The sequence below is a fragment of the Neomonachus schauinslandi genome, chromosome X (genome assembly GCF_002201575.2).
Source record: "Neomonachus schauinslandi chromosome X, ASM220157v2, whole genome shotgun sequence".
Classification (NCBI taxonomy): Eukaryota; Metazoa; Chordata; class Mammalia; order Carnivora; family Phocidae; genus Neomonachus; species Neomonachus schauinslandi.
The window spans coordinates 26,893,787-26,915,992 of NC_058419.1; the positions used below are offsets into that span (position 1 = coordinate 26,893,787).

The following is a 22,206-nucleotide window of genomic DNA, read 5'->3' on the forward strand; positions in this document are numbered from 1 at the left end:
TCCTAGAATAGATAGGTTACTTAAATGTCTTACTGAGAATCTGGGAATTTGATCTCATCAAATCTGAATGCCTGGTGCTTGATCCTTCAGGATGTTTAAGATTCATAACAGCAGTAATGTCAGGAATAGGTCAAAATGTGTGTGGACTGTGGGTGATAAAAGAGTAGACCACTGATGGGCTGATCATATGTCCCACTTTTGTTTTTTTCCCCCTGGCATAATTAATAGTGCCTTATTTCGATTTTAAAACTGTCCTGGTTTGGATCATTAAGTATAAGTTCATACTATCTATTGAATGGATTTATGCCAGCAAGAGCAACAAAACCTTTTTTTTTTTTTTTTTTTTTTAAAAGATTTTATTTATTTATTTGAGAGAGAGAATGAGATAGAGAGAGCATGAGAGGGGGGAGGGTCAGAGGGAGAAGCAGACTCCCCGCTGAGCAGGGAGCCCGATGCGGGACTCGATCCCGGGACTCCAGGATCATGACCTGAGCCGAAGGCAGTCGCTTAACCAACTGAGCCACCCAGGTGCCCACAAAACCTTTTAAGCTTAATTTTTTAAAGCAGGCACTAAAGGTATTACATTATGTATGTTACATATAAATATACCTTGAAACAGTTTAAAAAATTTTAAAAAATGGTTTTTACTATAAATTTGTAGGACTGAAAGAGTGATTTGTAGGTAACATTTTGTGGAAGCTGTCGTTCCTTGATAGTGTCAGGAGTATATTTTATGTCTTTTTTGGGGGTAATCATCAGCTATCAGCTTACTAGTAAGTTCCAATAATTTCTTTATTGATTTATTCTATTAGGATATATTTTCCCTTCATATTTACTTTAGTAATAGTAAAGTTTTTTACTTTACTATTTACATTGTTTTTTACTATTAACATAAATTTATGAGGATGTTTGGTTGCTCTTGGGAAATTTCTTTTAGCCTATCCAGTCAATTTTTACAAGCAAGATTAGAATGGCAAACTTGGAAAGAGAATTTCCCTTACCTGTCCCCCCTCACTCACCCACCCTCACTGTTAGCAGAAAAAAAAAAAAATGATCGAAGGATGACCCCAGACCAAACTAGGGAATAGGAGTAAGAATGGGAGCTACCTCTAATAATGATAATGGCAATAATAATGTAGATGCTGTTTTTGGAGCACCTTCTATGTTCTAAGCATTGTGTTATGCATTTAATTTCATTTTAATCTTTACAGCAACTTCTGTAAAGTAGGTGTACATATCAGAAAATTGAAGCTCTGAGAAGGGATTTTTCAAGGCCACATAGCCAGTAAAACAGGGTTTGAACCTGGGTCTTTTTGGTTCCAGAGCCCATAATTTTTTTTTTTTTTTTTTACTATACCATGTTGTCTTTCTAATATTTTAAGAGCTATAAGAAAAATCATTGCTGTACTTTCCTGGTTAAGATAACAGTTTTCTTTAAAAGACTAATTATGTAAGAATGAGGGGGCCTGAGAGCTATATTAACCTGGAGAGGGAAGTCTGATGTAACTTGATGCACTGATGGGACCTCTGAGCTGGAGTGGGTGGTTGGTGATACTGGGACCTAGAGTTGGAAATGGTTGAGGGCTTTTTAGTAAAATCATAGGGGAAATTAAAGAGAATTTACTAGGTACTGATTTCAGGGTTTATGAGTCAGGGATAATGAATGAATTTATTAGAATAGCTTCATTAATTAGGACAAAAAGAAGAAAGAAACAGGGAAGACATAATTGTGCTAAGAGAGTTGTGTATTGATTGTTGAGATAGCTCAGCAAAGAAGTTTACTGAGGTCCTACTAAGCATTTCTTAACATGGTCAGAACCCAGAGAGTGGTACCTTGAACAGGTCAGATGGCTAAGAGGAGAGGAGACTTGGCTTGAAGAGGATGAACCTGCTATCCAGGTGCTCTGATCTTAGGGACTTTGGGGGTAGATCTTAGGGACTTTTGGGCCTTGGTAGATAGATGTTGGTTAAAAGAATGGGCCCAGTTTATTTTTTTTATTTTTTTTAAAGATTTTATTTATTTATTCATGAGAGACAGAGAGAGAGACAGAGGCAGAGGGAGAAGCAGGCTCCCCGCGGAGCAGGGAGCCCGATGCGGGACTCGATCCCAGGACCCTGGGATCATGACCTGAGCCGAAGGCAGACGCTCAACCGACTGAGCCACCCAGGCGTCCCAAGAATGGGCCCAGTTTAGTCCTGACCCCTGAAGATCAGTATCCTTGAAGTTCTAGCCTGAGGAGGGACCAGAAAACCAGATAACAGGGAGACAACTAGGAATTCCTGGAAGGGATTGATGAGATACACATGGATTAAAAGTCTAATTAAGAGAATGAGATTGTATTGCAGTTTATGTTGTATAAATTATACCCTCAAATTCTCTTAATACGCTTGAGCTGACCATGTGCTTAGCTACAGTGGCCAGGATATTGGGAAATGGCACTGTCCAAGACGGGAAAGAGGAGAAGGGCCAGGAAAATGTGGAAATGTTTGATGATAAATTCTTTTCTCTTTTGATTCTCAGTTACGGCAATAGAAAGTAAACTGAAGCAAATCAGTGGTAGGACATCTGGGGAGAACTGTAGAACCCTTAGAAGACAATTTTATTATATCACTAAAATCGGTGTCTCTTGTAAATTACGAGTTGACCTTAATATAATAGTATGTAATCATTAAAGCAATAATCCTGAGATCAACTTTGTAATCCTGTCAATCCTGGTTGAATTTTTTTAAGTCTTTTTTTTTTTAATGTTTTTTTTTTTTTTTTTATTCATGAGAGTCAGAGAGAGAGAGAGGCAGAGGAAGAGGGAGAAGCAGGCTCCCCGCCAGCAGGGAGCCCGATGCGGGACTCGATCCCAGGACCCCGGGATCATGACCTGAGCCGAAGGCAGACGCTTAACCATCTGAGCCACCCAGGCGCCCAATCCTGGTTGAATTTTTTGATGCTTGGCATTAAGAGCTAATTGTTTTATTTCCTCCATACTTCATAAAACTGACAAATTTTCTGAATAATCTACTGAAACTCGGAGGTCTCAGTTTCTTAATATTTCAATAGGAAGAAAATAAAAATCATGAATAATTTTTGCTGACTAAAGTAATTCAAAACGGGGTGTTAAAAATACTCTTTTAATACTGTCTTTTCGTAGAGTTGATGGCCAGGTAGTTTGGTTAGAACATGGTGCCAAGGTGGCCAAGGTCAAAGGTTTAATCCTCACAAGTAATAAGATCTTTAGTGTTAGAAGAGATCTTTGTTGTCACCTAGTTCAACTTTACACCTAAGGAAGGAATCTCTTCTTTAGCATCTCTGATGTGTTGTCATTTAAACTTTGCTTGAATATTTCCATTTTTGAAAACATTATTTTTTTGAAATTTTGTTGCTTCCAGTGCCATAGCATGTAACTCCTGTGTAATCAACTTACCATTTTATGGATATGCCATTGGTCACAGGGTCAGTCTCCAGTATCAGGAGAAATTAATTCTGAGCATTCATATGCATATGAAGGACAGCTCCTGCTTACTATAGTTGCAAATTTGTTTCCAATTTCAGAATGAGGCATTTTAAAATTAGCTAGTTTTAAAGAAAATAAGTATCTTATTATAGTGCTGGAGACAGTCTAGAAAAATCAAACTTTCATGTTTTTTTTCCCATCACTATAGATATTGAGACAAATTGTTTAGAAGAAAAAAGCAAGAGAGACTATTTTACACAATTGGTATTAGCATGTTTGGTAAGTTATAAAAAAATACTTTCCCTTTCTAGATTTTTACATTGAACAATTATAATCACAGTTAATCATGTTAATGGAGGAGGATATTGACATTCAGTTGGCTATTCATTATAAGGTGAGATTTGGATTTTGAAATGGAATGCTTTGTAAAATTAGACATGCTAATTATGTGAAATATGCATGCTTCATATCAGTTAAACTATCTGTATATATCAAACTTTTGGTGATATTCCTGACCTAGTAAGTTCCTAAATAAGGAAAAGGTAAGCATCTATCAAGTGAGTAGAAATGATGTGGACAACTTTTAAACTGAACAGTTTTTCATAAACTATTAGGCAAGGAGAAAAAGAATGGAGGTAGTTTAAAAATAATAAATTCTAGAACTTGTCATAATCATTGTCGAGTAAACCATTTTATGTTCATAAATTTAGAACCAAGGAGAAATGCTATTACTCAGACCTGGAAGATGTCCTTGTATTCGCTGTACTAGAATTTGACTTAAACAGTAGAAAGTAATGAAGGCTGAAGGTGCTGTGTTACTCTTAACAAAAAATTCAGTTGACAGACATAGGTTTAATCAGAATTTTATTTGTAGGCTGTGTACAGCATGCATATAATTTTTTAGTGAGTTTTATTTAAAGAGCTGTATGTCACGTTTTTTTCAGTATTTGGAGAGTCATCATTTTTGTTAAATTGAAGTTCCAAGCTTTTTTTTAATAAATTGAAATTTATTGATACATATTTAATGTGATTTTAATATTCTTATTTGGGAAAAATTATTTTGAGTGTATTTAAATTGTGGATATATTAGAATGCTAAGGAATAAATGGCCTTTAATATTTTTTAATACAGTATTTAGTTTCAGACACAGTTCTAAAGGAACGCCTGGATCCAGAAACATTGGAATCATTAGGGCTTATCAAACAATCACAGCAGTTCAATCAAAAGTCAGTTAAAATCAAGACAAAACTCTTGTAAGTACATTTATCTTTATGTTGCAGATCAAATATCTGAGTATGTTTTCTTTAGTTCTCATTTTGAATACTAGATGTTTCTAACAGCAGTTTGAAGATTTTTGTTGTTGTTGTTGCTGTTAGCATGTCTTGTGTTTTATCCTTTTAAAAGAAGCCTAGGATTATTGAATCAGCCGTGAACTTTACCTGTGTGAAACCAGTGTTAATTTTTTTCCATATTAGAAGTTAAAGTAATATTCAGTGCTTTTATTATTACCAATAAAATAATTTACAAGTATGGCTATACTCTAGGGTATATTCTTAGTCAACGATGGAAATAGTGGCATGCTGTTGTTCCTTGGGATTAGCAATATTCCTTTTTTGTGTTACTGGTTTTCCCTGTGTAATTAACATTGGGGTGTCTCATGAATCACTGTTATTTTCTATTTTAAAAGATATACAAAGAAGTAAACTTTCAACAATTATTCTTATAATTGTTCTATATAAGAGAAATAATGAAAATTCAATGAGAATACGGTACTTTTATGCAAGCTTGTTAATTGAATTAATTTTATCCCCTTTATGATGTTTATCTAATTTCAGTTATAAGCAGCAAAAATTCAATTTGTTAAGAGAAGAGAATGAAGGTTATGCCAAGCTGATTGCTGAATTGGGGCAAGATTTATCTGGAAATATTACTAGTGACTTAATCTTAGAAAATATAAAATCTTTAATAGGTAAGACATATGTCTAATAATATGTGTTACTAAGTTTTTTTTAAACTGTTGGAGAATATCCATAAAGACAAATGGATGCATTCCCCCATGTAGGTTTCTTTTTTTCAATTAAGAAATGAGAGCAGTATCTAGATTGTACTTTTAAGATTTTATCAGTACTAGTAAAATTTGGGATGATATTTATGAGAAATCTTTTTGTCATTGCTACCTATGTGTTTGTATTCATTTCTTTTTTCTTTTTATTGTTATTATTTTCATTGTATTATTTGTTTCAGGGGTACAGGTCTGTGATTCATCAGTCTTACATAATACACAGCGCTCACCACAACACATACCCTCCCCAATGTCCATCACCCAGCCACCCCATCCCTTCCACCCCCCTCCACTCCAGCAACCCTCAGTTTGGGTCCTGAGATTAAGAGTCTCTTATGGTTTGTCTCCCTCTCTGGTTTCGTCTTGTTTCATTTTTCCCTCTCTTCCCCCATGATCCTCTGCCTTGTTTCTCAAATTCTGCATATCAGCAAGATCATATGATAATTGTCTTTCTCTGATTTATTTCGCTTAGCATAATACCCTCTAGTTCCATCCACATTGTTGCAAATGGCAAGATTTCTTTTTTTTTTTTTGATGGCTGCATAAGATTCCATTGTATATGTATACACACACACACACACACACACACACACCACATCTTCTTTATCCATTCATCTGCTGATGGACATCTAGGCTCTTTCCATAGTTTGGCTATTGTGGACATTGCTGCTATAAACATTGGGGTGCACGTGCCCCTTCAGATCACTACATTTTTATCTTTGGGGTAAATACCCAGTAGTGCAATTTCTGGGTCGTAGGGTAGCTCTATTTTCAACTTTTTGAGGAACCTCTATACTGTTTTCCAGAATGACTGCACCAGTTTGCATTCCCACCAACAGCGTAGGAGGGTTCCCCTTTCTCCGCATCCTCGCCAACATCTGTCGTTTCCTGACTTGTTAATTTTAGCCATTCTGACTGGTGTGAGGTGGTATCTCATTGTGGTTTTGATTTGTATTTCCCTGATGCCAAATGATGTTGAGCACTTTTTCATGTGTCTGTTGGCCATTTGGATGTCTTCTTTGCAGAAATGTCTGTTCATGTCTTCTGCCCATTTCTTGATTGGATTATTTGTTCTTTGGGTGTTGAGTTTGATAAGTTTTTTATAGATTTTGGATACTAGCCCTTTATCTGATAAGTCATTTGCAAATATCTTCTCCCATTCTCTTGGTTGTCTTTCAGTTTTGTTGACTGTTTCCTTTGCTATGCAAAAGCTTTTTATCCTGATGAAGTCCCAGTAGTTCATTTTTGCCCTTGCTTCCCTTGCCTTTGGTGATGTTTCTAGGAAGAAGTTGCTGCGGCTGAGGTCAAAGAGGTTGCTGCCTGTGTTCTCCTTTAGGATTTTGATGGACTCCTGTCTCACATTTAGGTCTTTCATCCATTTTGAGTCTATTTTTGTGTGTGGTATAAGGAAATGGTCCACTTTCATTTTTCTGCATGTGGCTGTCCAATTTTTCCAACACCATTTGTTGAAGAAGATTGTCTTTTTCCATTAGACTTCTTTCCTCCTTTGTCGAAGATTAGTTGACCATAGAGTTGAGGGTCCATTTCGGAGTTCTCTATTCTTTTCCATTGATCTATGTGTCTCTTTTTGTGCCAGTACCATGCTGTCTTGATGATTACAGCTTTGTAATCGTGCTTGAAGTCTGGCATTGTGATGCCACCAGCTTTGGTTTTCTTTTTCAACATTCCTCTGGGTATTCGGGGGCTTTTTTGGTTCCATACAAATTTTAGGATTATTTGTTCCATTTCTTTGAAAAAAGTTGATGGTATTTTGATAGCAATTGCATTAAATGTATAGATTGCTCTAGGTAGCATAGACATTTTCACAATATTTGTTCTTCCAATCCATGAGCATGGAACGTTTTTCCATTTCTTTATGTCTTCCTCAATTTCTTTCATGAGTATTCTATAGTTTTCTGCGTACAGATTCTTTGCCTCTTTGGTTAGGTTTATTCCTAGGTATCTTATGGTTTTGGGTGCAATTGTAAATGGGATCAACTCCTTAATTTCTCTTTCTTCTGTCTTGTTGTTGGTGTATAGAAATGCAACTGATTTCTGTGCATTGATTTTATATCCTGCCACTTTACTGAATTCCTGTATGAGTTCTAGCAGTTTTGGGGTGGAGTCTTTTGGATTTTCCACGTCAAGTATCATATCATCTGCGAAGAGTGAGAGTTTGACTTCTTTGCTGATTCAGATGCCTTTTATTTCTTTTTGTTGTCTGATTGCTGAAACTAGGACTTCTAGTACTGTGTTGAACAGTAGTGTTGATAGTGGACATCCCTGCTGTGTTCCTGACCTTAGGGAAAAAGCTCTCAGTTTTTCCCCATTGAGAATGATATTAGCTGTGGGTTTTTCGTAGATGGCTTTTGTGATATTGAGGTATGTACTCTCTGTCCCTACACTGTGAAGAGTTTTAATCAAGAGAGGATGCTGTACTTTGTCAAATGCTTTTTCTGCATCTACTGAGAGCATCATATGGTTCTTGTCCTTTCTTTTATTAATGTAGTGTATCACATTGATTTGCGGATGTTTAACCAACCTTGCAGCCCAGGAATAAATCCCACTTGGTCATGGTGAATATTCCTTTTAATGTACTGTTGGATCCTATTGGCTAGGATCTTTTTTTCTTTTAAAGATTTTATTTATTTATTTGACACAGAGAGCGAGCGAGCACAAGCAGGGGGGGCAGCAGGCAGAGGGAGAGGGAGAAGCAGTCTCACCAAGCAGGGAGCCCGACACGGGGCTTGATCCCAGGACCCTGGGACCATGACCTGAGCCAAAGGCAGACGCCCTGCAACTGAGCCACCCAGGCGCCCCCTTTTGGCTAGGGTCTTGTTGAGAATTTTTGCATCCATGTTCATCAGGGATATTGGTCTGTAATTCTCCTTTTTGGTGGGGTCTTTGTCTAGTTTTGGGATAAGGTAATGCTGGTCTCATAAAATGAGTTTGGAAGTTTTCCTTCTGTTTCTGTTTTTTGGAGCAGTTTCAGAAGAATAGGTACTAATTTTTCTTTAAATGTTTGGTAGAATTTCCCTGGGAAGCCATCTGGCCCAGGGCTCTTGTTTGTTGGGAGATTTTTGATTACTGCTTCAATTTCCTTGCTGTTTATGGGTCTGTTCAGGTTGTCTGTTTCTTCCTGGTTCAGTTTTGGTAGTTTATACGTCTCTAGGAATGCATCTATTTCTTCCAGATTGTCTAATTTGTTGGCATATGGTTGCTCATAATATGTTCTTATAATTATTTGTATTTCTTCTGTGTTGGTTGTGATCTCTCCTCTTTCATTTATGATTTTATTTATTTGGGTCCTTTCTATTTTCTTTTTGATAAGTCTGGCCAGGGGTTTATCAGTCTTACTAATTCTTTCAAAGAGCCAGTTCCTAGTTTCATTAATCTGTTCTACTGTTCTTTTGGTTTCTATTTCATTGATTTCTGCTCTGATCTTTATTATTTCTCTTTTCCTGCTGGGTGTTTGTATTCATTTCTGTTCTCTCTAGTATTTCTATCTTTAATTTTTAAGTATTTCTCAGTAATTTTATAGAGGGCAGAAAATAAGCAAATGTGAAAGTTTAATAAAATCTTTATTGAATTCTCGAAACATGGAGATGTTTAGGTCTTTTGAGCTTGATTTAAAAAATATCTTTACAAGGGACTTTGATACATACATTATTTTATCTTTACAACAGCCTGTTAAAAATAAGTGTGGCACATGTTGTGAAAGATAGGGAAGTGTTATTCTCCCTACCTTTTAAGTAAAATTTCTTCAGCTTTATTCTTTTCATTTGCATTGAGCATTTGGAGGAAATAGTTGGCTTCTGTAGAAAGGAGGAATGAATGGTAGAAAAATAGGGTAATCCTGATTTTTCAGAATGGAGAGAGTTTTTGCTATTATTTGTTGGTTGTTGTGCTATCTTAGGGAAGATTTCACAACACCTAGATGTCTTAGATTTTGAGACCTGTTGGAGAAGTCATGTTCCCTGCTTTACTGGTTATATTTTAGGGGATGGTTATGCTCCACTTCTTAGTTTTTCTACACTTTTGAAATTTGTGTATGACTAAGAAAGAGAGAGGAAGTGTCCCCCAGTCTTCATTCCTTTCCTCCATTCTTATGTATAGGGACCCAGATAAAACTAGATTTACTACAGTTACCTTTGTTTTTAGCTTAGGCTTTTGGTAATCAGCAGGTGTAGCAGGTAAGGAGCTTTTACTTTAAATTTATCCTTTTTAAAAGTTTTTATTTAAATTGCAGTTAGTTAACACAGTATAATATTAGTTTCAGATATACAATATAGTGGTTCAACACTTCCATGCCACACCCAGTGCTCACCACAAGTGCACTCCTTAATCCCCATCACCTATTTCACCCCCCCCCGCTTTGAAGTGAGTCTAGTTCTGGCAGCTGATTTACTCTCTTTGCTACTTCCTCCTGTTGTTAATTTACCACCGAGACTGGTAGCCCATGGGCTCCAGGGCTCTTGCTTATCTTTCTGGCAGTGACCTATTTTTAAAAAAGCCTCCTGTAGGGTTTCCTTTCTATTCTTTTCAGGGTAGGCTCTACATTTTTCCTGCAGCATTTTGATCTAGCTTGAGATGCTTACTTGGCAATATTGCTTTCCTATAGTTTGTCTTTCCTTATCATACTGCCATGTACTCTTTTAAGATGATATTTCTCACATAAAAATTTTTATGCTGGGGTGCCTGGGTGGCTCAGTTGGTTGAGCATCTGCCTTCGGCTCAGGTCATGATCTCCATTGGGCTTCTTGCTCAGCGGGGAGTCTGCTTCTCTCTCTCTCTCTCTCTCTCTCCCCCTCCCTCCCTCCACTGCTCCTTCTCTCTCAAATAAATAAATAAAATCTTTAAAAAAAATAAAAAAATTTATGCTATGTAAGCTCCTCAGTTGTTTTTGTTTCTATTTTATCTGTTGACATTTCTCATCTGTCCTTGTTTCTTCTAATTTTTGTCCTTGTGGGTTTATACCTTTTTAGTCCTTTGTTTTAGGAACATTTCAAAGAGGGATTTTCTTGAAGTTATGCTTTTATCTAACTGGGAAAATATACACTACTTTCTTTTCTTGAACGTGGCTCTCCTATAGAACAGGTTATGTTACTGTCTCTGAAGAACAATGTGGTAGTTACAACTGCAAGCTCATGATACACATGGATATTCCATGAATATAAAGAATTTGATTTCTTGGGCTAAACCCCTATTCTAGTCTATCATGTGGACTCCCAAGCACACTAGGCCCAAAGCACTCACCTGTAACCTCTCCAGTATAGCCTTCCCTGGCCATCCCCCTCAATACTCCCTCTCATTCACTATGTTTTCTTCTGATAACTTATCGCCATTTAACATGAACTGCAATTTATTCTCTACCCACCCTGGAATGTAAGCTTCATGAAAATAGTGGTTTTTGTTTTGTTTAGTACCTCTAACTTCAGTGCCTGGTATGTAGGTGCCAAATAAATACTTGTTGAAAAATGAATGAAAATTCTCTCATTCTTGTAGAGTTTATAGTGATTCTTAGCATCTTTCCCTTGACGTGGAGGATTTTAGTAAGCTCATCTCCCTGACTCAAGTGTTTGTTTCTTTCTGGCTTGCTGAGTCTGTCCTCTCCCCCATTGTCTGAGAAAGGAATTTTTTATTGACATGAAAATTGAGGTTAAGACTCCAATTCCAATGAGTACTCTTTCAGTGTTAAAATTTATTGGATTTCCCCTCAATGTAGACTCCATGCAGGCCTTGTCTCATCTGGCCAGAGCAGTTCACTGACACAGCATCTTATTTTCATGGCATCTTTGGACGAGTTTCCCCTTGCTTATTCCCATCGTTTTCTCTGTAGGAGCAGTCTGGACATAATACCTCCTACAAAGCTATCTCAGGCCTGATCTCCTTCACTAGCCATTGACAGAACTGATACCTCCACCTAGTTTGGGAGGTATGCATTTAAATGCACTTATATTTCAGGGCACTTGGTCTGATCAGGAGAAATCCTTATTTATCATCCTTTAATTAAAAGCTAGTCATTTGCTCCCTGAAAGATTCTGGCACATCAAAATGTTTATATCCTAAAGATAATAAACAAGGTTTATATCCTGTTAGATAGGGACTGTTTACTGCATGAGTAAGCAAAGAAGGAGAATCATATGAGTCCACATGGTGGTTGTGATCTCAAGTCTGACAGTAAATTTGAAAAACTTATTAAATGGGAAAGGATAGTGATTAGTAGGCTCTTTAGCTACTAAGTCATAGACCCCACTCAAATGAACCCTGCATCAAGATGGCAAAAGGCATCATTTAGAAATTCAAGGAAAGATATCAGAGATGGACACTTTTGATTATTGAGCTAAACTATAACTCTTCTGAATGCCCTTCAAAAAAAGTAATAGGTATTCCTTTTCTTTCTTTTAAATTAGGAGTCAGCAGATTTTTTCTCTAAAGGGTGAGGTAGTAAATATTTGTTTGCTTTGTGGGCCATATGGTCTCTGTTGCAACTACTCAACTCTGCCGATGTAGTTTGAAAGTAACCATAGACAGTATGTAAATAAATGTGTTCTAGTACAACTTTATTTACAGAAACTGAATGGATTTGACCCACAGGCCACACTCTGCTGGTTTCTGCTCTAAATCAAAAGTTCTGGCTAAAAATTAGTCATGGAGCTAGCTAACTTGAGTTTAGTTTTAGGGAGTGGAAATGGTTCTTCCTGGTTTTGGGTTTAGTGGTCTAGGATCTTTTTGGCCTAGGCTCTAACCCTGTGCTACTCACCCAGAACCAGAGCCCTCTTCACCAAACCTCAGGACCTTAATTTGTTGCCTGGTGTCCAAGTTTCTAGATTTGGCTGGAGGTGGGGAAAGGTAGGGTGAGAATCTCTGCACCTTCAGTCTCCCAAGTTCTCTTGGTTGCTTGGCAAGTAACCTGAGAAACATTAAAAACAAAATAAGACCCCAAGCCAGATGATTCTTGGGCATATTATGGGACATTTAACCATTTTTTTAAAAAGATTTTGTTTATTTGTCAGAGAGCGAGCGAGAGAGAGCACAAGCAGGGGGAGTGGCAGGCGGAGGGAGAAGCAGGCTTCCTGCTGAGCAAGGAGCCTGATGCGGGACTCGATCCCAGGACTCTGGGATCATGACCTGAGCCAAAGACAGACGCCCAACTGACTGAGCCACCCAGGCGCCCTTTTTTTTTTTAAATTTAATTTAATTAATTTATTTTTTTTAAAGATTTTATTTATTTATTTGACAGAGTGAGACAGCAAGAGAGGGAACACAAGCAGTGTTCTTGTGGAGAGGGAGAAGCAGGCTGTCCTCTGAGCAGGGAGCCTGAGCGGGGCTCGATCCCAGGACCCTGGGATCATGACCTGAGCCAAAGGCAGACGCTTAACGACTGAGCCACCCAGGCACCCCCCCCCTTTTTAAAAGATTTTATTTACATTTAACCATTTTGACTAAGTTACCTTGAGTATACTTAGTATTTTATTTTTGGACCAATCTGGATATAAGGGCCATTCAGCCTAGAAGCATCTTATCTTTGTGTCAGCTGTCTGCTATCTCTTGGAAAGGGAAGCCAGTTTTTTTTTTTATTTCTTCTTGCCTCCTTTGTGTTTTTGCTTTATTGAAGTTTCTTTACTGTATACTAGTTATGAAGTTTTTTTCTGCTATGAAAAAGATGACAGCAATTGGTGTTCTCAAGCATAGATTTTTTCCTTAAAATTATACTTTTATTTTGTTAGGTGCATTTCTCTGCATCTTGGTTCTCTGGTTCTTTCCTTGAGATGCATAGTTTTTTTGCAAATACTGTTTCTTAGAAATAATCTAGCATAGGTTTTTATTAGCCTGTTTTAGTCCATTTGGACTGCTATAACAAGTTACCACACAAATGAATGAAGTTTATACTAGGCTTGGAGAAATGAACAATGCTGTGAGAAACCTCCAAGAACTCTTAGAATTAGATAGTTCATCTTCATTGTGTGTGTTGGTGAACACAGTTGGAAAATTGTGTAGGCTGATTAATGAGGATGTGAATGAACAGGTTATGCAGGTATTGGGACCTGAAGACCTCCAAAGCATTATCAACAAACTGGAAGAACAGGAGGAATTTTTCCCAGCATTTCAGGCATTTACTAATGATCTACTTGAAATCTTAGAAATTGATGACTTGGATGCCATTGTACCTGCAGTAAAGAAATTAAAAATACTTTCATACTATAACAAGTTACCACAGACTGGGTGGCATATAAACAACAGAAATGTATCTCTCACAGTTCCGGAGGCTGGAAGTCCAAAATCAGGGTGCCAACATGGTTGGGTTCTTGGTGAAAGCTTCCTGACTTCTTGCTGTATCCTCACATGGTGAAAGGGGCAGAGGAGCTCTCTTTTTTAAGGGCATTAAGCTCATTCGTGGGAGCTCTGCTCTTGTGACCTAATCACCTCTCAAAGGCCCCACCTCCTAAATACCATCACATTGGGGATTAGAATTTCCATATAACAGTTTTTGGTGGGGGGGCACAAGCATTCAGATTACATCATAGCCTGTTTCTAAAGTAATTCTAGATGCCAGATTATGTCCTTTTGTTCAACACATGGTTTTTCTCTGTCTCATAAGGTCCTTTCTGTCCGGTACATGATGATTGAAGCTATTCTGTTTTCTTGTCTGAAGTGTGCGGGTTGGACATCTCTCCCAGTCATGTTTACAATATTACCTTGGGATTTTTTTTTTTCTGTTAGGAATCTCCATTTGGCATATTCCTCCAACAGCCATTGTCAGTTTAATCAATATTTTTTTTTGCCTCTAGTCACAGTCGCTTGCTCTAATAATGACTAGTGTCATCCTGTCTATCTTTGGGAAAACTTCACTTACTTTTTCAGCGCATTTCTAAAAAGACATCATCCAAAAGGTGTGAACTCTCTTTTAGGCATTTTATTAATCTCCCTATCACAGGCACCTGGCACGTATCAGGTGGTTATTTAATGTTTATTTAAATGAAGGAATGCATCCATGGCCATTACAGCTCTACCACTTTTTTATTTTTCAACTTGTTCCCTTCCAATATGGTTCCCTGTTTATTCCTCAGAAGACATAAAGGCATTATATGTGTGTATATATCCTTAATGTAGCTACACCAGCTATATAATGCCTAGGTGGGGAGCTAGGCTTATGATCTCTTTCAAGATCACAGGACTGTTGATGTTTGGGCTAGACAAAAGCCTTTCTAAGATGGTTGAGCACAAGAGTGCCTATGTTCTACCGACAGCTGCCATTAGGAAAAAAAAAATTATTTTGGACATTCCAAGCTTACTGATTGTTACTAGAGTTTTATTCTATAGCTTAACTGTTACCTAGCAGATCTTTAAGGTTTTAAAAATCATTTTCTAAATACATGGTGTGGTTACTTTTTCCATCTTAGGGAGCAAAGGTCATTCTAGTTGGTTGCACTAAACTTGAGACACTTAATAGAAAATTCATAAGCCAGTTTTTCTTTTGTGAAAGATGCAAAGGTTGATATCTGTTATAAATAAAGGTACATATCTTCTCTTTTAGATTACTGCCTTAAATTGCATCTAGAAAAGAAACTGGTAGTTAGTCGACAGTACGGATCACTGATAGAATAGCCTTGATGCAGTAATACTGTTAAAAAAACATAATGAAGGTGGCTCACACTGTAGCACATTGAAAATACAAATTTTAGGGGCGCCTGGGTGGCTCAGTTTGTTAAGCATCTGCCTTCAGCTTCGGTCATTATCCTGAAGTCCTGGCATCGAGCCCCGCATTGGGGTCCCTGCTCAGCGGGGGAGTCTGCTTTTCCCCCGCCCCTTACCCTGCTCGTGCTCTCTCTCTCTCACACACTCTCTCTCCTAAATAAATAAAATCTTAAAAAACCCCACAAAACTTTAAAGCAATGTGATTCATGAAGCACAGCATTCCCATGTAACATGTTCTAGTTGTAGCTTGATGGGTAATTATAAACCAGCAATTTTTTCAAAATTATATTTAATGTATCTTTTGTCATCTCTGATAGAGTATTTTTATTTGGTGACTGGATTTTTATATTTAGTAAATTAGCAGTTATAAGGCTAGAGAATTTGCTAGGTCTTACTTTCACAATCTTTACTGTCTGTTAGAACAGTTTGGAGGCATTTTTTTCAGTTTTATTGAGGCATACTTGACATAAATAAACTGCATATTTAAGGTGTACAGTTTGAGTTATAACATGTATGCATCTGTGAAAACATCACAGCAATCTAGATAATGCACATTTACCACTACCCCCTTCCCCCAAATTTCTTCTTGCCCCTTTGTGTTTCATCCTCCTTCACTCTGTTTCCCCCTCTCCAGGTAACCACTGGTCTGTTTTCTGTCACTATAGATTAGTTTGCATTTTTGAGAATTTTTTTAATAAATGGAATCATATAGTGAGTATTCTTTTTTGGTCTGGCTTTTTTCATTCAGCATAATTATTTTGTGACTCATCCACGTTTTTGCTTGTATTATTCTTGTTATTTCTGAGTAGTAGTCTACTGTATATATGACAGTTATACTGTACTACAGTTTGTCCATTTACATGCTGATAGACATTTGAGAGGGTACTATTATAAATAAAGCTGTTATAAGAAAATAAATAAAGCTGTTATCAAAGACATTTGTACAAGTCTTTGTATGAACATAGACATTTATTTCTCTTGGGTAAATACTTAAGAATGAAATGGCTGGGTCATAGGGTAGTTGTAAGTTTAATTTTTAAGGAAATTGCCAGTTTTACAAAGTAGTTGTGCCATTTTGCATTTTATATTTCCACCAACAGCCTTTAAAAATTCCATTTGCTATTCTGGAGTGACTTTTACATTCATAGGCTACTTTTGGAGGGTATAGAGAGAGACAAAAATATTTAGAAGTTTTTTTCTCAGAACTTTAGGTAAATATTTCTTTGGAGAATTTATGAAAATCTGGAGCTCTTTTCAGTGAGACATAATCACTGTGTTAGTCTTTTTTCCCTTTAGTATGAGAAATAGAAGAAAATGTATTCTTAACTTTGGATTTCATAAAACGAGGAAAGAAATACTTTTTATATTTGGAGAGTTTGGTTTTCCAAGTGATTGCTAAGATACTGTGAATCAGATATTAGTTTTATAGCATTCAATGTAACTAAGTGTGGAGTTAATAAAAGTAACTCTGGAAATCTCTTATAATAGGTTATATAAGAATTTTCTTTGAAAAATCTCTTAAGTCATCTATAAAATACAGTGTTCAGAACTAAGATTTCTAAGTTCAACACAGTTGTTTTTTCTTCCTCCAGCATTAGAAGAAAGGAATATTTATTTATTTGCCCCAATGAAGTGGTTAGCTTGCATGGAGGCGCTATGTCTAATGAAAACTATGTAATTTAAAATTCTAGAATTCCATTCAGCTTGATGTGCAAGGCATATGGGAATTGATATAAACTGAGGAAACAGCAGATTGATATTTCGTGCTCACTCTGGGTCATAAGCATATGTTTTATTGAGAGGAATGGTGGATGGAACTTCCTGTATTGTTTAAATTTATTTCTATCACTTTTTTTTTTAAAGATTCTATTTATTTGAGAGAGAGCATGAGAGAGAGAGAGAGAGCGCGCATGAGAGGGGGGAGGGTCAGAGGGAGAAGTGCTGAGCAGGGAGCCCCATGCGGGACTCGATCCTGGGACTTCAGGATCATGACCTGAGCCGAAAGCAGTCGCCCAACCAACTGAGCCACCCAGGCGCCCCTCTTTCACTTTTTTTGTTTTGTGCAAATTCTCATAAATTAAATGCACATATGATAGGACTACACTATAATATATGGTAACAGGTGAAGCTGGATGCAAATGGAATTAATAATGTATTAAGAATAGGGTCGCTGATAGGAATGTCTACTAAATCTGTGTCCATTGGCCCTCTTTAGCTTTACCTCATGAGATTAGCAAGGATAAGTAGCCATCGGTGCCTATTCAGTGCTGCTTTTCCTTTCTTTTCTGGCTCTGCCTAGATCGTTTTCCTCCTCTCTTTGCTTGTGTTATCTACGCTCTTTGGTTATGTCCCCAACTCCTTGGTGTTCTTTCATCTCTTCAGTATCAGTAGTATACTTGTTTTCTCCTTAGAATGCTGCCAAAAACCATAGATATAAATCAGTGGTGCGGTTTATATTTTATAGTTTTGTTGTGTATGTAAGATAAACTAAGAAATTATTCTAAAAATGATGTTCTGCTTTTATGAACCTGAACTTTTAATTGTTTACCAACATTCCAAATGCTTCTTGAAATATTAAGGAAAACCCTTTAGTTGCCTAACTTGTAAATGCATTTTTGATTGTCATATTTTCCTGAGAATTAAAGATGTGGATCTCTTTAACTAGCCTGAGTAATCAAGACCTGAGACAGTGTGGCATAGAAGAAAGTTTACTTGTCTGTGTGTCGCAGGTCCTGGGCTCCAGCCCTAGTTCTGTCATTAACCCACTTTGTAATCCTGGGCAAGTCATATTTCTCATCTGTAAAATATGGGGAGTGGACTTGATCATCTTGAAAATTAAAAAGATTATCCTCTGATGCAGGGGAAGCAAACTTGTAAAAGAAGTTGTTTTTAAAAACATTTTATCTTGTTATGTAAGTTGTCCCTGAAAATTAATGGTTTAATTATTAGAAATGATGTATAATCACTTTTGAATTTGTGTGTATCTCATCTGTTGCAGGATGCTTTAATCTGGATCCCAATAGAGTTTTGGATGTCATTTTAGAAGTGTTTGAATGCAGGCCAGAACATGATGACTTCTTTATATCTTTATTAGAATCTTACATGAGTATGTGTGAACCGCAAACACTGTGTCATATTCTTGGGTTCAAATTCAAGTTTTACCAGGTAAAAAAAAAGTGTGTGTGTGTGTGTGTGTGTGTGTGTGTGTATACAGACATCGATAAATCTCATGGTTTTATATGTATAACTTAATTTGAATTTTATTTGTAAATGATTGGTTTCAGCTCAGCCATTCTAGCAAAGCAGGTAGATGGATAGCTAACAATGCCATGTGATAAGTACTATATTAGTAGTATGAATGGTGTGATGTGAAAGCCTAGAGCAAAGCATAATAAATTTTTGCCTTGGGAGAGATGGAATCAGAGAAGACTTTATAGATACAACTCTTTTTTAACCCAGTCCTTGAAGGATGAGTAGGAGTTTGTTGAGAGTTGTTTTTCGAAATAAACTGAGTGAAGACATGGCAGTATGAATGTATATAACCAATTGAAGAAATGGTACATAGTCTGATGTGGCTGGATTGTAAGATATAGGGAAAAGAAAGAACAAGAAGTGAAGTTGGAAAGGTAGGCACACTTTAGATTGTCAAAGGTACTGTGTTGAGTTAGAATTTTATTATATAGGCAATGACCGTAGGAATTTTTTTATGGACGTGGATAAATTCTTGAGGCATATTTTACATTACTTTTCACTTAAATCACTATAATAATTATCTAGCAAGTCTGCCTCTATTTCTCTTTCAGTCTGTCTTTCATATTATTACTACTGTTATATTTTAAAAGAGATCGAATTGACCACTGCTCAAAAACCTTTGCAGGATAAAATTCAAACTTCTAAACATGGCAGAAAAGGCTCTTCACAATCTAGCCCCATTCTTTCTTCCAGCCTCATATTTAGTGGTTTTCCCCCCTCAAATCTAATATTCTAGTCCTATTAAATTACTAGCCATTTCCTAAATTTAGGTATAGACATTAGTATATATAGACCTTTATTTATATGCAGTTCCTTATAACTAGAAAACTCTTCTTACTCAACCCTCTCACCTGTCTTTTCCTCATCTTGAGGACTCCTATTTATTCTTTAAGATCAAGTGCTACTTGCTCTGTAAAGTCTTGCTGTCACTTCACCCAGGTGGAATTAGTTATTTCTTAATCTCTATTCTCATAAAACCTGACACAGACTTCTAGCACTTATCAGGTTATATTAGCATAAACTGTATCTGTGTCCCTTGTGTCCCTTGTCAGAATGTGAGCCATTTAGGGTGGGGTCTATATTTTAATAATTTCTCTGGATTAATTTACTGCTTAGCCTATAGTAAATGCTCACTAATTGTAAATGAGTGATCTATGTTTTTAGGAAGATAACTTTCATGATAGCATGGAGGATTTTAATGTAATAAGGCCTCTATTGTCCATCCTTTTGGTATAGCTTTCCTAATTTGTCTACCTGCCTGGGATACTTAGTCAAGAAATACTCATTTATGGAATGTTTATGATATGCTCTTGCTTTGCTAGGCACTGAGGATACTCTGGTAAAGAGGGTCTTTTCCTGTCCTCTGGAGCTCAAATTCAGGATAGTAAGACGATTTCTTTTAGTATTCTCAAATGATAACACCACCTACTGCCTCTGCTTATCTTTTATTTTCCATTTTCTGGGATGCTCCAGAAGAGAAATCAGATCAGAACTTCATATAGCATTTTGATACCAAACAAGACACATGGCAGGGTTTTTAGGCAAGAGTACTTCATCTTTGTTCAAAAATTAGTGATGGCAACTTTCCCCATTCCTACCAGCAGCCAGGGAGTCCACTCTTAGTACAAGGAAGAGAAGTTGAAGTATTTATCACATCTTAAGAGGTACCATGATTGCTTTGGGTTTGAGAACATGAAGCCAATCACTAAAGTGATAGGGTAGCTGAAATTTAACTTGGGCTTAATTAATTAGAATATAGGTTACAGCTTTGGAGACTGTAGGTTTCAGAGCATATTACAGTGAATAATGATGACCTACTGCATAACATCAAGTATTATTAGTTGAATGTGAGTTTTAGAGTTTAGAAATTTTTATATGAAAATATTCCTCATAATGGTAACACTTTTGAGCTGAATTAAAATATCCCTGGGGGGTTGACAGTGTTGGAATAATCTTTTTTTTTTAATTTTAATTTTTTTTTTTAAAGATTTTTATTTATTTATTTGACAGAGACACAGTGAGAGAGGGAACACAAGCAGGGGGAGTGGGAGAGGGAGAAGCAGACTCCCCGCCGAGCAGGAAGCCCGATGCGGGGCTCGATCCCAGGACCCTGGGATCATGACCTAAGCCGAAGGCAGATGCTTAACGACTGAGCCACCCAGGCGCCCCATGGAATAATCTTTTTTTTTAAATAGATAATGGGCCCTTTTCTTATATAAGAAATACCCAGCAAGGAACATTTGATTTAGAAATAATCTATTATTGGAAAGAATAACCCTTATATTGCGCTGTGTAACACCATTCCTTTGTTTCTATTGCCTGAGCTATCTTGTACAAATCTGCAGTCTTAAGGACCACTGAGGTTAGAGGAAAAAATGTCAAAGATTTTCGATAATTTGTGGTCTGAGAGGTAAAATAAGGACAACCATGAAAGTGAAGAGGTGCTTAGGGCATGTAAGCCTGGGAATTGGCTCCTAGGCATACATGGTCACCCTTGTGTATTGGTCCCTTGCCTTACTCCACCCTCCCCTCTTCTTATCATTATCTGAAAATGTTCATTCCCCTTGCCCATAACCCATATTTTCACCAGTTGGGACTTATTTGGATGAACAGACTTTTTTTTTTCCCCTTAGTGCTAGGACTTCTAGACAAAGCTGATTATTTATGCCATGAAGTTAGTGAGAGTGATTTTATCCTAGTTTCAACCTGGGATCAGCTATACTGGATGTTTTGACTTGGAAGGGTGGCAGGGGATGTAGGCAGTTTGAGAGCACACTTTGGAAAATTTGGCAGGCACATCTGCTTGATTCTCCTAACAGGGATGGCTATGATAGAGGGCTTAGGGACAGCATGAGGATTAGCACAAAGGACAGAAAGAAAGGAGTACTAGGAGGTGTGAGGGAACCAAAAGATAAACTTGGCTGGCGTTGTCTTGCCACAGGAAAGAGGAAAGAGATGATGACTCTCACCCATATCACAGCCCCTTAATTTCTGGATTCAGAACACAACAGTAGTAATAGCGGTATCATGGCTAGGCATTATTATAACTTAAATTCACTCACTTAAGAGATGTTGATCGGGGGCACCTGGTGGCTCAGTCAGTTAAGTGTCCAACTCTTGATGTCAGCTCAGGTCTTGATCTCAGGGTCATGAGTTCAAGCCTGCATTGTGCTCCATGCTGGGCGTGGAGCCTGCTTAAAAAAAAAATATATATATATTGATCAGGGGGGCACCTGGCTGGCATGGTCGGTGGAGCACAAGACTCTTGATTTCAAGGTTGTGAGTTTGAGCCCTACATTGGGTATAGAGATTACTTTAAAAAAAAAAAAATTGGAAAAAAAAATTTGATTGGGCACTTCTTATGTGCCAGGTAGTGTTCTAGGTGCTGGGGCTACATCTGTAAGCAAATAGAAATTATTGCCTTCATGATGCTTATATTTGAGGTAAATTATATGGTATGTTAGAAGGTGATCAATGAGATGGGGCAAAAAAAAGTATAGAGCAGGGTAAGGAAGAGTGGGAGTGCTGGAGTGGTAGGTTGCACTTTTACATAGAATAGTGAGAGTATACCTCACTGAAAAAGTAGATATAAGCAATGAAATGAAGGATATGAGGTTTAAACTGTGCAGATATCTGGGGAAGAGGCTCTAGGCAAAGGCCTTAAGGTGTGAGCATGCCTGATGTGTTGGAGAACAACAAGGAGACCAGTGTGGCTGGATCAGACTGATTGGGAGAGTGGTAGGAGAT

At 37.3% G+C, this 22,206-nt stretch overlaps 1 protein-coding gene across 2 annotated transcripts in view; it reads left to right on the forward strand.

The window, feature by feature from the left end:
- THOC2 (THO complex 2) overlaps positions 1 to 22,206 on the forward strand; it is a 115,809-nt gene that overhangs the window by 27,609 nt on the left and 65,994 nt on the right. For both annotated transcript variants that reach the window (XM_044911959.1, XM_021686666.1), the window contains exons 5-8: positions 3,655 to 3,725; positions 4,578 to 4,699; positions 5,282 to 5,415; positions 18,206 to 18,372. In XM_044911959.1, coding sequence (XP_044767894.1) covers positions 3,655 to 3,725; positions 4,578 to 4,699; positions 5,282 to 5,415; positions 18,206 to 18,372 — 494 coding nt within the window. The remainder of the gene's footprint in view (positions 1 to 3,654; positions 3,726 to 4,577; positions 4,700 to 5,281; positions 5,416 to 18,205; positions 18,373 to 22,206) is intronic.